The sequence below is a fragment of the Hyla sarda genome, chromosome 2 (assembly GCF_029499605.1).
Source record: "Hyla sarda isolate aHylSar1 chromosome 2, aHylSar1.hap1, whole genome shotgun sequence".
Lineage (NCBI taxonomy): Eukaryota > Metazoa > Chordata > Amphibia > Anura > Hylidae > Hyla > Hyla sarda.
The window spans coordinates 493456596-493469929 of record NC_079190.1 but is presented as its reverse complement, the minus strand read 5'-3'; the positions used below and the strand labels follow the sequence as shown (position 1 = coordinate 493469929).

Genomic DNA, 13334 nt, shown 5'->3' with positions numbered 1-13334 from the left:
TGTCTTTCAAACTTTTATTAAAACTTTTTTTTTTTTTACACTTTATTACACTTATAGGAGGAATCATTAGATTCCTCAGACAGATGAATAGAGTTCTATTGAACTCCATTGATCTGTGTGCTCTGTGATCCATTGATAGAGCCTAGTCCAGCCAGGATCTATCAATGACAGAGCCGGGACAGCAGGGAACAGAGGTAAGTCCTCCGGCTACCTCCATAGTGGTGCGCCCCCCTGCGATCGCGCTGTGGGGGGGGGGCGATCCACCCCCTAGCGCACCAGGGAGCATTCACATGTCCCTTTAGACCAGTGGTTCTTAAACTTTTCGGCGACCGTACCCCCAAGGCCTGAAAGTATGTCCACGGGTACCCCCTCACGCGGAACTTGCGAGTGAGGGGTACCCGCAGACAAAAGGCATGTTCTTACCTTTATACTAATGCATCCCTTCTCCATCTTAATCCCCTTGTGCTATTATTCCCCCTCCGTCTTACTACCCCTGTCCCACAATTCCCACCTCCCTCCGATTCCCTTTTACCATTATTCCCCCTCCATCTTTATCCCCTTGTACCATTATTATCCAATATGGAACAAGGGGATTAAGATGGAGGAGGGGGAATAATGATACAGGGGGATTAATATGGAGGGGGGGGGTTGATAATTCCCCCCTCCCTCTGATCCCCTTTTGCCATATTGGATAATAATAGCACAAGGAGATTAAGATGGAGGGGGGGGGGGGGGGGGGATAATCAACCCCCCCCCTCCTCCTTATTAATCCCCTTGTGTCATTATTCCCCCCTCCCTCTGATCCCCTTTTGCCATTTCCCCCCCTCCATATTAATCCCCTTGTGCCATTATTATCGGATATGGCAAAAGGGGGATCAGAGGAAGGGGGGAATGGTGGAAGGGGAGAGGGATAATGGCGGAGGGGGGGGAGTAATAAAGCACAAGACATAAAATTTCAATGCCTTGTGCTTTATTACTCCCCCCCCCCCCACCCCCACCATTATCCCTCTCCCCCTCCATCTTAATGCCTTGTGCTCCGTCCCATACAGTTGTTTACCTGGCGTCCTGTGGTCCCCTTGCCTGCTGCTTCACGGGATGTTCCACAGGGCCGCACTGACGTGTGACGTCCCCCTGCGCTGTGCGGCAACTCCGCGCAACGTCAGGGGAGGCCACACGTCTCCCTGGCAACCACGCAGCTCACTTACAGTAGCCCCGGCCGCATCTCTGGCCGCGCTACTGTACAGTGAGCTGCCGCGGCGATGCGCTGACAAATACTGGCCAATGCATGGCCGGTATTTGTCAGCGTTTTAGCGTACCCCAGGTTGAGAACCCAGGCTTTAGACGCCGCTGTCAGCTTTGACAGCGGCGATCTAAAGGGTTAATAGCCAGCCGCGGCGATCGCCGCATGCCGGCTATTAGCGGCGGCCCCCGGCTACTGAGAACAGACGGGGGCTGCAGAGTATGGAGCGGGCAGGAATCCTGAGCCCCCTCCATACATACTGCAGAGCGCCGCATATATCTCCCCGTGCAGACGCGCCTCCTCCCCTCAGCTCTCCGAATCTACAGCTGGGGGGAGTGAAGGCAGAGGACGCAGGTCTGCACGGGGAGCAATAGGCCATGCCCCCTCATCTCCCCCCCCCCCCCCCCCCCCGCATGTCTGCAGAGCAGGGGAGAGAAGACACATACACAGCTTCTCATCTCCCCTGCTCTGCTTCCGAGGACACAGGCTGCAGAGTATGGAGCGGGCAGGAGTCGGGACCCCGCTCCATACAGACTGCAGATCGCCGCCGCACTTGTCAGGTCCGGCCCTGCTTGCCCGAAGCCGGGCTAAGGGCCGGACAAATTCACCTGCCCAGCGCCCAAAACTGCTAGTCCTGGGCGTCGGGCGATAGAAATTCCACATCCCTGAATATGGCACTATTTATCTAGGCACTATACGGCACTATTTATCTAGGCACTATACGGCACTATTTATCTAGGCACTATACGGCACTATTTATCTAGGCACTATACGGCACTATTTATCTAGGCACTATACATCACTATTCATCTAGGCACTGTATGGAACTATTCATTTGGGCACTGTACGACACTATCTAGGTACTGTAAGGCACTATTTATCTGGCCACTGTAAGGCACTATTTATCTGGCCACTGTAAGGCACTATTTATCCAGGCACTATACAGCACTATTTATCTAGGCACTATACGGCACTATTTATCTAGGCACTATACGGCACTATTTATCTAGGCACTATATGGCACTATTTATCTAGTTAGTGTAAGGCACTATTTATCTGGCCACTGTATGGCACTATTAATTTGGGGACAGTATGACAGGAAAGCCATATGTAAATATGATGTTTCGGGTCATTCATACAGCGGCTCCTATTGTTACCTCCTCAGCTGCTTCTTCCTCTGCTGGCGCTGTTTCCGGTTCTTCCTGTAATAGAAAGTAAAAAAGAGTTTACGGAACAGTAATCTTAGACATGGAGGATAAAGGTGAACTGGATATATTGTCAGTCTGAAGGGTTTTTAATTTTCCTTTATTCATCAAGGGATTATTATAGTGAAGAGATAAGAGCACTGGAAAAAACATGGCTGCTTTATTCTAAAAACAGCACCACACCTGTTCACAGATTAAATGTGGTACTGCAGCTATGTGGAGTGAAAATGGACTGCAATGTCAGTTGCAACCTGTGGACAGGGATAGTGCTGTTTCTGGCAGCTATGTTTTCCAATGATATTCAAAGCTATTCAATAGAACAGTAGAAAGGCCTCCTCATTTATGCCCATGTATGTTGGTTTGTATGTCTTTTCGTCTGAGGTATATATCGGGGAAAAAACAATTGCTTCATACCGCCTTGTGCTGTCATTACACACGAAAACCATCGCCCATTTTTCAATACAGTTTTGGTGCTCTGAGTGGTTTTCCACCTTCATACCTGCTTCTCCTCTGTAGGTTCAGCTTCCGACTCTTCCTTGTCCTTGGTTTCAGCCGGGGTGTCACTAACCTAAGGAACAGACAATACAGATCAGTCAGACAAAAGAGATAAATATTCACTAAGCTACACATTGTATACAGCCATTTTATTCCAGTTATATCTGCCTCAGCATGAACATAGCCTTATCCTACCTAATAAGGATGGCATGACAAAGAAAGACCACAATATAGAAAAGAGGGGTGGGGGAATCACAGATTAGCTAATGTTCCAGGGGATAAGTAAGCGCTACTTACTAAACCAGAGTTCAACCCCTAACACGGAGCCATATGAGGGCTTGTTTTTTGTACGACCAATTCTACTTTGTAATGACACCATTTATTTTTCCAAAGTATATACGGCAAAACTGAAAAAAAATATATATATTTGTGAGGTTAAATTAGAAAAAAAATGCAAAACAAGCTATTTTGCAAATTTTGGGTGGGGGGGGGGGGGTTGTTTTTATACATTGCACTTTACAGTGAAACTGCCATGTTATCGTTATTCTATAGGTCAGTACGATTACAGTGATACCCAATAGATATAGTTTCTACCCTTAGAAAAAACTGCTAATAGGCCAGATGTTTACCCGATCAGCTGCCGTTGCTATGCCCATGGGAAACTGCCCAAACCTAATTTTGGTAGGAAACTTATCATAGGTAATTGAAATCCAATGTGAATGCTGCTTTGTGATATGGGATCTGTGCTGGGAGTTGTAGTTTACAATAACTGTTGGCACACTCGATGGGAAACACTGCTTTAGGCCTTTCTCTACGATGTTGAGATGACAGCACTCAGTTATGGGTCCCAATGCTCAACATATGCACAGACCCTGCGGCACCACTTCAGCTTCAATTCCGCGTCTTTCCATACAATAGACAAGTCTTTTTGGCACCACACAGCTCACCTATGCTCCACCACCAAGCAAGCCCACTCTGGTCTCCAGTTCCTCTAATAGACAGGCCCAAGGCCTAGCGCACATCTCACAGACCAAGTACTGGTCTGTAACAGTATGGTGGCAATAAACATGGTGATAACATTTCTCTGTGTATACTGATATTGTTGGTAATATTGGTCCCTATACAGGATTTGGTCAGTAACAGAATAATGGTAATATGTATGGTGATAACATTTATCTGTGTATACTGGTATTATTGGTATTTGGTAATATTGGTCAGTATACAGGATTTGGTCAGTAACAGTAGGATAGTAAAATATATGGTGATTATATTCCTCCTTACATACTGGTATTATTGGTAACTAGCTGATTACCCAGCGTTGCCCAGTTTTTTCATTACTCATCCTTGTTGGAGAGGAAAATCAACAAAGGAGGAAGCTTTTGACTTCAAATCCCATCCCCATATATTGTTGTCATATCCCAACCCCATATCCTGTCCTCATATCCCGACCTCCTATCCAGTCCTCCTATCCAGTCCTCCTATCCAGTCCTCCTATCCCGTCCTCCTATCCCGTCCTCCTATCCCGTCCTCCTATCCCGTCCTCCTATCCCGTCCTCCTATCCCGTCCTCCTATCGCGTCCTCCTATCCCGTCCTCCTATCCCGACCTCCTACCCATACCTAATATCCCGTCCTCCTATCCCATCCTCCTATCCCGTCCTCCTATCCCATCCTCCTATCTTGACCTCCTATCTCGACCTCATATCTCAACCTCATATCTCAACCTCCTATCTCAACCTCCTATCCCGTCCTCCTATCCCGACCTCCTATCCCGTCCTCCTATCCCATCCTCCTATCTTGACCTCCTATCTCGACCTCCTATCTCGACCTCCTATCTCGACCTCCTATCTCGACCTCCTATCTCGACCTCCTATCCCGACCTCCTATCTCGACCTCCTATCCCGTCATTCTATCCCGTCCTCCTATCTCGACCTCCTATCTTGACCTCCTATCCCGTCCTCCTATCTCAACCCCCTATCCCGTCCTCCCATCTCCACCTCCTATCCCGACATCCTATCTCAACCTCCTATCCCATCCTCCTATCCCGTCATCCTATCTTGACCTCCTATCCCGACCTCCTATCTCACCCTCCTATACCGTCCTTCTATCCCGTCCTCATATTTTGACCTCCTATCTTGACCTCCTATCCCATCCTCCTATCTCAACCCCCTATCCCGCCCTCCTATCTCCACCCCCTATCCCGTCCTCCTATCTCCACCTCCTATCCCGACCTCCTATCCCGTCCTCCTATCACCACCTCCTATCTCCACCTCCTATCCAGTCCTCATATCCCGACCTCCTATCTCGACCTCATATCCCGACCTGTAATATGTGTACCAGGTATTGAATTATCTCCAGCCGTATGGAAGTTATGTGAGAACATATATTTCCCATTGATTTGCATGGGACTTTAAACAAAAACGCCGACCCTCACAAAGGGGGGTAGTTAAGGGTTAAACTAACTAACCTATATTTTAAGTGGACATATAAGTAACATGTGACCAAGTATTATCGAAATATCTCCAGCCGTTTGGAAGTTATGCAGTAACATATATTTCCCATTGACTTGCATGGGACTTTAAACATAAACCCCGCCCCTGGCAAATGGGGGTAAGTAAGGGTTAAATCTCCTATCCTATGTTTGTTGTTGACATATAAGTAACATGTGTGCCAAGTTTCATGTTAATATCTTTAGCCGTTTGGAAGTTTTTGTGGAACATACATACACACACAAACGTTGAGTTTTATATATATAGATTACTAGCTGAGTACCCGGTGTTGCCCGGTTTTTCTTTCCTAATCCTTGTTGAGGAGGAAAATAAACAAAGGAGGAAGCTTTTGACTTCATATCCCATCCCCATATATTGTTGTCATATCCCAACCCCACATCCCGACCTCCTGTCCCAACCTCCTGTCCCGATCTCCTATCCCGTCCTCCTATCCCCACCTCCTATCCTGACCTCCTATCTCGACCTCCTATCCCGTCCTCCTATCCCGTCCTCCTATCTCGACCTCCTATCCCGTCCTCCTATCCCGTCCTTCTATCCAGTCCTCCTATCTCGACCTCCTATCCCGACCTCCTATCCTGTCCTCCAATCTCAAGCTCCTATCCCGACCTCCTATCCTGACCTCCTATCCCGACCTCCTATCCCGTCCTCATATCTCGACCTCATATCTCGACCTCCTATCCCATCATCCTATCTCGACCTCCCATCTCGACCTCCTATCCTGACCTCCTTTCCTGTCCTCATATCTCGACCTCCTATCTTGACCTCCTATCCCTTCCTCCTATCTTGACCTCCTATCCCATCCTCCTATTCAGACCTCCTATCCCGTCCTCCTATCCCGACCTCCTATCCCGACCTCCTATCCCGACCTCCTATCGCGACCTCCTATCCCGACCTCCTATTCCGACCTCCTATCTCGACCTCCTATCCCGACCTCACATCCCGACCTCATATCCCGACCCGTAATATGGGTACCAGGTATTGAAATAGCTCCAGCCGTACGGAAATTATATGGGAACATACATTTCCCATTGCTTTGCATGGGACTTTAAACAAAAACCCCAACCCTCAAAAATGGGGGTAGTTAAGGGTTAAATTAACTATCCTATATTATAAGTGGACATATAAGTAACATGTGACCAAGTATTATCGAAATATCTCCAGCCGTTTTGAAGTTATGCGGTAACATATATTTTCCATTGACTTGCATGGGACTTTAAACATAAGCCCCGCCCCTGGCAAATAGGGGTGAGTAAGGGTTAAATCACCTATCCTATGTTTGTTATTGACATATAAGTAACATGTGTGCCAAGTTTCATGTTAATATCTTTAGCCGTTTGAAAGTTTTTGTGGAACATACACACATACATACATACACACACACGCACACACACGTTGAGTTTTATATATATAGATTGGTCTCAGTATAAAGGGTTTGCTCAGTAATAGTTTGGTGGTGATATGTATGGTGATAACATTCCTGCTTTTATGTATGCTGGTAATATGTGTGTGTGTTATTTGAGAAGGGGTCTGGGTGAATAGGGGCCGGGCAGAGGTGGGGCCAGGGGTGAAGTCAAGCTTTGGGGCCTTGCTTTATTTGGTCTGGGGGCCCCCAAGTGTTGTCAGTGCACTTAATGGTATAAAATAATGTATAGGGAGGCGTTTAGGTTGGTGTAATTCTAACACTGGGGGCAGCATTTCCTTCTTTGACCCAGGCAGCACAATGCCCTGGGCCGGCCCTGCAGACAGGGCTCGGTGGGGACTCGTTTGGTAATTTAGTCCCGAGTGCCGTAAGCCCTGACTAATTTGCTACGGGTGGCGCCGGTAACCCGCTCAGCATGTCAGCGTTTGTTTGTTTTTGTGTGTATAACTGTGGCCAGGTTCGTCCATAGCGGCGGGGTGGTGTTTAGTCAGGTGCTGGCACGCTCTCTGGCTGCTCCGCTCTGCACGTTACAATAGGGGTTAAATAATTATATGCCGGCACACTTTCTGGCTGTTCCGCTCTGCACGTTACAGTAGGGGTTAATTATATACCGGCATGCTCTCTGGCTGTTCCTCTCTGCACTTTACAGTAATGGTTAATTATATTCCGGCATGCTCTCTGGCTATTCCGCTCTGCATATTACAGTAGGGGTTCATTATATGCCGGTACACTCTCTGGCTGCTCCACTCCGCATATTACTGTAAGGGGTAAATTATATGCTGGCACGCTTTCTGGCTACTCCGCTCTACATATTAATGTAAGGGGTTAATTATATGCTAGCATGCTTTTCTGGCTGCTCCACTCTGCACATTAATGTAAGGGGTTAATTATATGCTGGCAGGCTTTCTGGCTACTCCGCTCTACACATTAATGTAAGGGGTTCATTATATGCTAGCACACGTTTCTGGCTGCTCCGCTCTGCACATTAATGTAAGGGGTTAATTATATCCTGGCACGCTTTCTGGCTCATCCGCTCTGCACATTAATGTAAGGGGTTAATTATATGCTAACATGCTTTTCTGGCTGCTCCGCTCTGCACATTAATGTAAGGGGTTAATTATATGCTGGCACGCTTTCGGGCTGCTCCGCTCTGTACATTTCTGTAAGGGGTTAATTATATGTCAGCACGCTTTCTGGCTACTCTGCTCATTACAGTTAGGGGTTAATTATATGCCAGCACGCGTTCTGGCTGCTCCACTCTGCACATTACTGTAAGGGGTTAATTATATGCTGGCACGCTTTCTGGCTACTCCGCTCTGCTGATAAACATTGCAGGGGCTTTGTTACATACATGCAGCGCATGCATGGCTACGTTATATACGTTTTTGTGATATATATGTTCTCTTTACAGAGAGGGATTTTCTTCTAGACATCAGGTGATCGAGCACATCATACAGGTACTTAATTATTCGTGTCAGGGTGTTTAGGTAGGTTCAGCTCAGTTTTTTACGTATTGGTGTGTTTTATGTCTAGCATCCTTCTGCCGCCCGTGTACAGATTTAATTATGCGGAACTTATAAAAAAAAAAAAATGATGTCAAGATAAACGTGTGTGTGTGTATATATATGCGTATGCATGTGTACGTGTGTATTCATGCACAGGTGTGTGTGTAGATTTGATATTTCACTATGGCTTCTCCACCACGGTTCTCAGGTCATGCGGGCATTTGCACGTAATTCAATTGTTAGCTGATAGTGGCCTTGAGTTTTGTTAGTTGATTGAAGATTGAAGTTTGGGTATTCCCGCATTCCTACCCATCACGTCTATTGGTCAGGATTTCGTAGTTCACAATGTGAGGTTGTTTTCACTCAAGTCACGATATTATGTATTATCACACTGATGGCACGTCACTAGTTTGGCCTGGTCTGTCTCGTTTTCAGACCCTCCTGGCATTGCTCATTTTCTAAAACACGTTAGCTTACACGGGTATGGTCAAGTCAAGGTGTTTCCATAGTCCAACAGGTGTTTATGGGGTTCATACCCGTCACGGCTTCGGGTAGTTTCATTCCTTCCCATCACGTCTATGGGTCAGGATTTCATAGATCACTCTTTCAGGTTATGTACACTTAAGTCACGTTCATGCATTGTCACACTGAGGACACGTAACTGGTCGGCCTGGTCTGTTCAGACCCTTGCGGCTGCGTTCGTGTACACGTTTGTCAAGTCGGTATGTTATGCGCATGTAGCTAAAATTGTCGTATGTCAAGGGCAAAGTTGGTTTATTTTGTGTTATTAGATATGTCACATGCTTCAGACATTGAAGATACTGGATCGGTTCTGGAGAACGCCGCCAGAACTTCCGACCACGGGAGTATACCATCTTATCTCCGCCGACGGGGGATCCCCTTTCCTGCTACAGTGCGCAAATCAGAATTATACCGTTTGTTGGTCGCTGATCGTTCAGGGCCCAGTGAACAACCTGGCGCCAGTGATGCAGTATCTATGCAGACTCTATGCAACACTTCCATAATGCAGCTGCACACGTTAGTTAACTCTCTGTCTAACAGAATTGATGTGCTAGAAAGTAGAAGTGTGGAAGTCTCATCAGCTACTCCCACCCCGGTGCTAGCTCACGCTCCACCCTTACCTCGGGCTACTGCTCCTCAAGTTCCTACACTCGGCCTTAACACGTTAGTGCCCAATGTAGCGCCGATGCATTGCCGTGGAATGAGATTTGCCATAGAATGAGATGGTCCGCCTCCATCACATCCTATTGGCTCTCTCTTGTCACGTGACATATTTAAACGTCACGCATTGATGCAAACAGCAGTGTCAATTTGGCTATCACAGGGAGAGGATCTCCTCACCCTGTGATTGCTGAAGCTGTACGGAGCTCTCATGGCCTCTGTGGCCCGACAGAAGTTCACACATGTACGCAGCTCATACGGCTGGCTCATATACATTTACTGTTGATCCACAGCGCTATCGGGATCCCAATGCCCGATGGCGCTGTCAGTGTGCGTCCCCGCGAGCGCCCCACACCCGCAGCTCTACTCCCCGTCCTCCGCCCCCCGCAGCTCTACTCCCTGTCCCTCCGTAGCTCTACTCCCCGTCCCGTTAACGCTCAGGGAGCGGGGAACAGAAAGTAGAGCATCGGGCGCAGGTTAAGTTATTCGCGTAGTGCTGCGCATGCGCAGTACTACTTTACCTGCGCCCGATGCTCTACTTTCTGTTCCCCGCTCCCTGAGCGTTAACGGGACGGGGAGTAGAGCTGCGGGCATGGGGCGCTCGGGGGGAGGCACACTGATGACAGCGCCATCGGGCATAGGGATCCCCATAGCGCTGTGGGTCGCTCCCTGAGCGTTCACAGGGGACGGGGAGTACAGCTGCGTGGGACGGGGAGTAGAGCTGCGTGGGACGGGGAGTAGAGCTGCGGGGGATGGGGAGTAGAGCTGCGGGGGACGGGGAGTAGAGCTGCGGGGGACGGGGAGTAGAGCTGCGGGCGTGGGGATCCTGATGACAGCGCCATCGGGCATAGGGATCCCGATAGCGCTGTGGATCAACAGTAAATGTATATGAGGCAGCCGTATGAGCTGCGTACATGTGTGAACTTCTGTCAGGCCACAGAGGCCATGAGAGCTCCGTGCAGCTTCAGCTATCACAGGGAGAGGAGACCCTCTCCCTGTGATAGCCAAACTGACACTGCTGTGCGCATCGATGCGTGACGTTTAAATATGTCACGTGACAAGAGAGAGCCAATAGGATGTGATGGAGGCGGACCATCTCATTCTATGGCAAATCTCATTCCACGGCAATGCACCGGCTCATTTTATTCCTGCTAATTTGAGAAAGGACATACTAGATGGTAAGGACATTAACCTTGCTTCTTTGATCATTGCCTTGCACGATGTTACGGAGAATGAGACCATTGCATGTGGGGAGGTCTCGGTCATTCTCAAAGCTAAAGATGCAAGGCTGAACTACAAGTTGACTTTAGCCGAATTTAGCATGGCATTCGCCATCTATCGTGACATCATTTGTTCAGTTAAACCAGAGCGCAGGGAGGAACTGGACAGGTATCTTTATAAGGTTACTGAATTTTCCCACAAGTATGGGGTATCAGTGTTCTATGATTACCACAAATCATTCTCTGCCGCATTGTCACAATATAATTATGTAATTAACTGGGCAGTAGTGGATACAGAAATCTTCTGTAACCACTTTGCGGGATTTAAGGTGCCGGTTTGCGCGCGTTGTCAATCTATTGCCCACACTACCGAATGGTGCAGTTCTGTCGATGCTTCAAGGGATGCGCTTCCTGGTAAGTCATCATCCACACCATATTCTAGGAACACAAAAATGTCGGGTCAGGTAGACAAACTTGGCAGACCAATTGAATATCTGGGCAAGTCTCAGATTTGCAATAATTTCAATTACAGCATATGTAATTACAGTCAATGCAGGCTGCTACACATCTGTGCCACCTGCTTCAGAGCCCACCCTAGGTCAACTTGCCCTCAAAAAACTAAACAAGCATGACTAGCGGTAGTGGATGTGGGGTATCTGGAATCCTTTCTGACAGATCACCCTGATCGTGATTTTGTGAATTTTTTGTGTAACAGGTTTTTGGTTTAGGTTTTCACACCGGTTTTGTTTCATTACCTGCCAGTATTTACGAGTGTGATCATTTAAGGTCGGCAATGAGGAACGCTGACATGGTTGACTCTCTTATTCAGACAGAAGTTGACAAGGGTTTTGTCATAGGGCCTTTTGACGAACCCCCTTATGATGTGTGGAGGGTTAGTCCAGTGGGTTTGGTTACCGGTAAATTTAGCAATAAACACAGTTTAATCTACGATTTGTCTGACCCTTATTCTGCTAATACTCCTAGTATGAATTCACCCATTCCCGCAGAAGAGTTTGCGCTAAAATATGCGTCAATCGATGAGGCTATAACATTCATATTAAGTATGGGGGGGTAGAGCTTGGCTGTCAAAAATCGACATCTCAGATGCATTCAAACTTCTTCCCATCATGCCGGATCTCTGGAGATGGCACGGGATTAAGTGGCGAAGAAAATATTAATTTGCGGTTAAGTTAACCTTTGGTTCAAGAAGCAGTCCTTGGCTGTTCAACAAATTTGCATTAGCGTTACATTGGATCTTAGAGAATAGATTCGACTGTTCCCATGTCATACATTACTTAGATGACTTTTTGTTGATCGAATCCGGTAATGCCCGCCCTAGAGATCTCAGCACTTCTCTGGCCGTATTCCAACAGTTAGCAGTCCCAGTCTCTGATAAGAAGGTCGAAGGACCATGTAAAGTTCTAATTTTTTTGGGTGTTGTTCTAGACACTGTAGCCATGGAAGCTAGACTTCCTAGTGATAAACTCCAGCGCATTAGAAACCCATGTCACAACTTGGTTATTTCGCCTCAAGTTACCAAGGTTGAGCTTCAGTTTGTTCTGGGAATGTTGAACTTCGCCATGCGAATTATACTGCAGGGAAGGACTTTCATTTCCAGGCTGCTGGAGTTATTGGCTTCAGTTCCGGGGCAGAACGACGTGGTTAACCCCTTAAGGACTCAGGGTTTTTCCGTTATTCTGTAGGTCCATACGGTTAAAATGATACCCTACTTATATAGGTTTGATTTTGTCGCACTTCTGGAAAAAATCATAACTACATGCAGGAAAATTTATACGTTTAAAAATATCATCTTCTGACCCCTATAACTTTTTTATTTTTCCACGTATGGGGTGGTATGAGGACTCCTTTTTTGCGCCGTGATCTGAAGTTTTTATCGGTATGATTTTTGTTTTGATCGGACTTTTTGATCACTTTTTATTCATTTTTTAATGGTATAAAAAGTGACCAAAATACGCTTTTTTGGACTTTGGAATTTTTTTGCGCGTACGCCATTGACCGTACGGCTTAATTAATGATATATTTTTATAGTTCGGACATTTACGCACGCGGCAATACCACATATGTTTATTTTTTATTTTTTTTACACTGTTTTATTTTTTTTATGGGAAAAGGGGGGTGATTCAAACTTTTATTAGGGAAGGGGTTAAATGACCTTTATTAACACTTTTTTTTTTCTTTTTTTTTGCAGTGTTATAGGTCCCATAGGGACCTATAACACTGCACACACTGATCTCCTATGCTGATCACTGGCGTGTATTAACACGCCTGTGATCAGCATTATCGGCGCTTGACTGCTCCTGCCTGGATCTCAGGCACGGAGCAGTCATTCGTCGATCGGACACCGGGGAGGCAGGTAAGAGCCCTCCCGGTGTCCGATCAGCCGGGTCACTTTCACTTTCACTTTAGGAGCGGCGGTCAGCTTTGACCGCCGCTTCTAAAGGGTTAATACCGCACATCGCCGCGATCGGCGATGTGTGGTATTAGCCGCGGGTCCCGGCCGTTGATTAGCGCCGGGACCGACGCGATATGATGCGGGAT

The 13334-nt window shown here is 47.1% G+C and overlaps 1 protein-coding gene across 2 annotated transcripts in view; it reads right to left on the bottom strand.

Moving 5' to 3' along the window:
* Positions 1 to 13334, bottom strand: part of SH3BGR (SH3 domain binding glutamate rich protein) — an 84566-nt gene that overhangs the window by 18044 nt on the left and 53188 nt on the right. For both annotated transcript variants that reach the window (XM_056559680.1, XM_056559681.1), the window contains 2 exons: positions 2945 to 3013; positions 2398 to 2442 (listed from right to left, as the gene is read on the bottom strand). In XM_056559680.1, coding sequence (XP_056415655.1) covers positions 2398 to 2442; positions 2945 to 3013 — 114 coding nt within the window. The remainder of the gene's footprint in view (positions 1 to 2397; positions 2443 to 2944; positions 3014 to 13334) is intronic.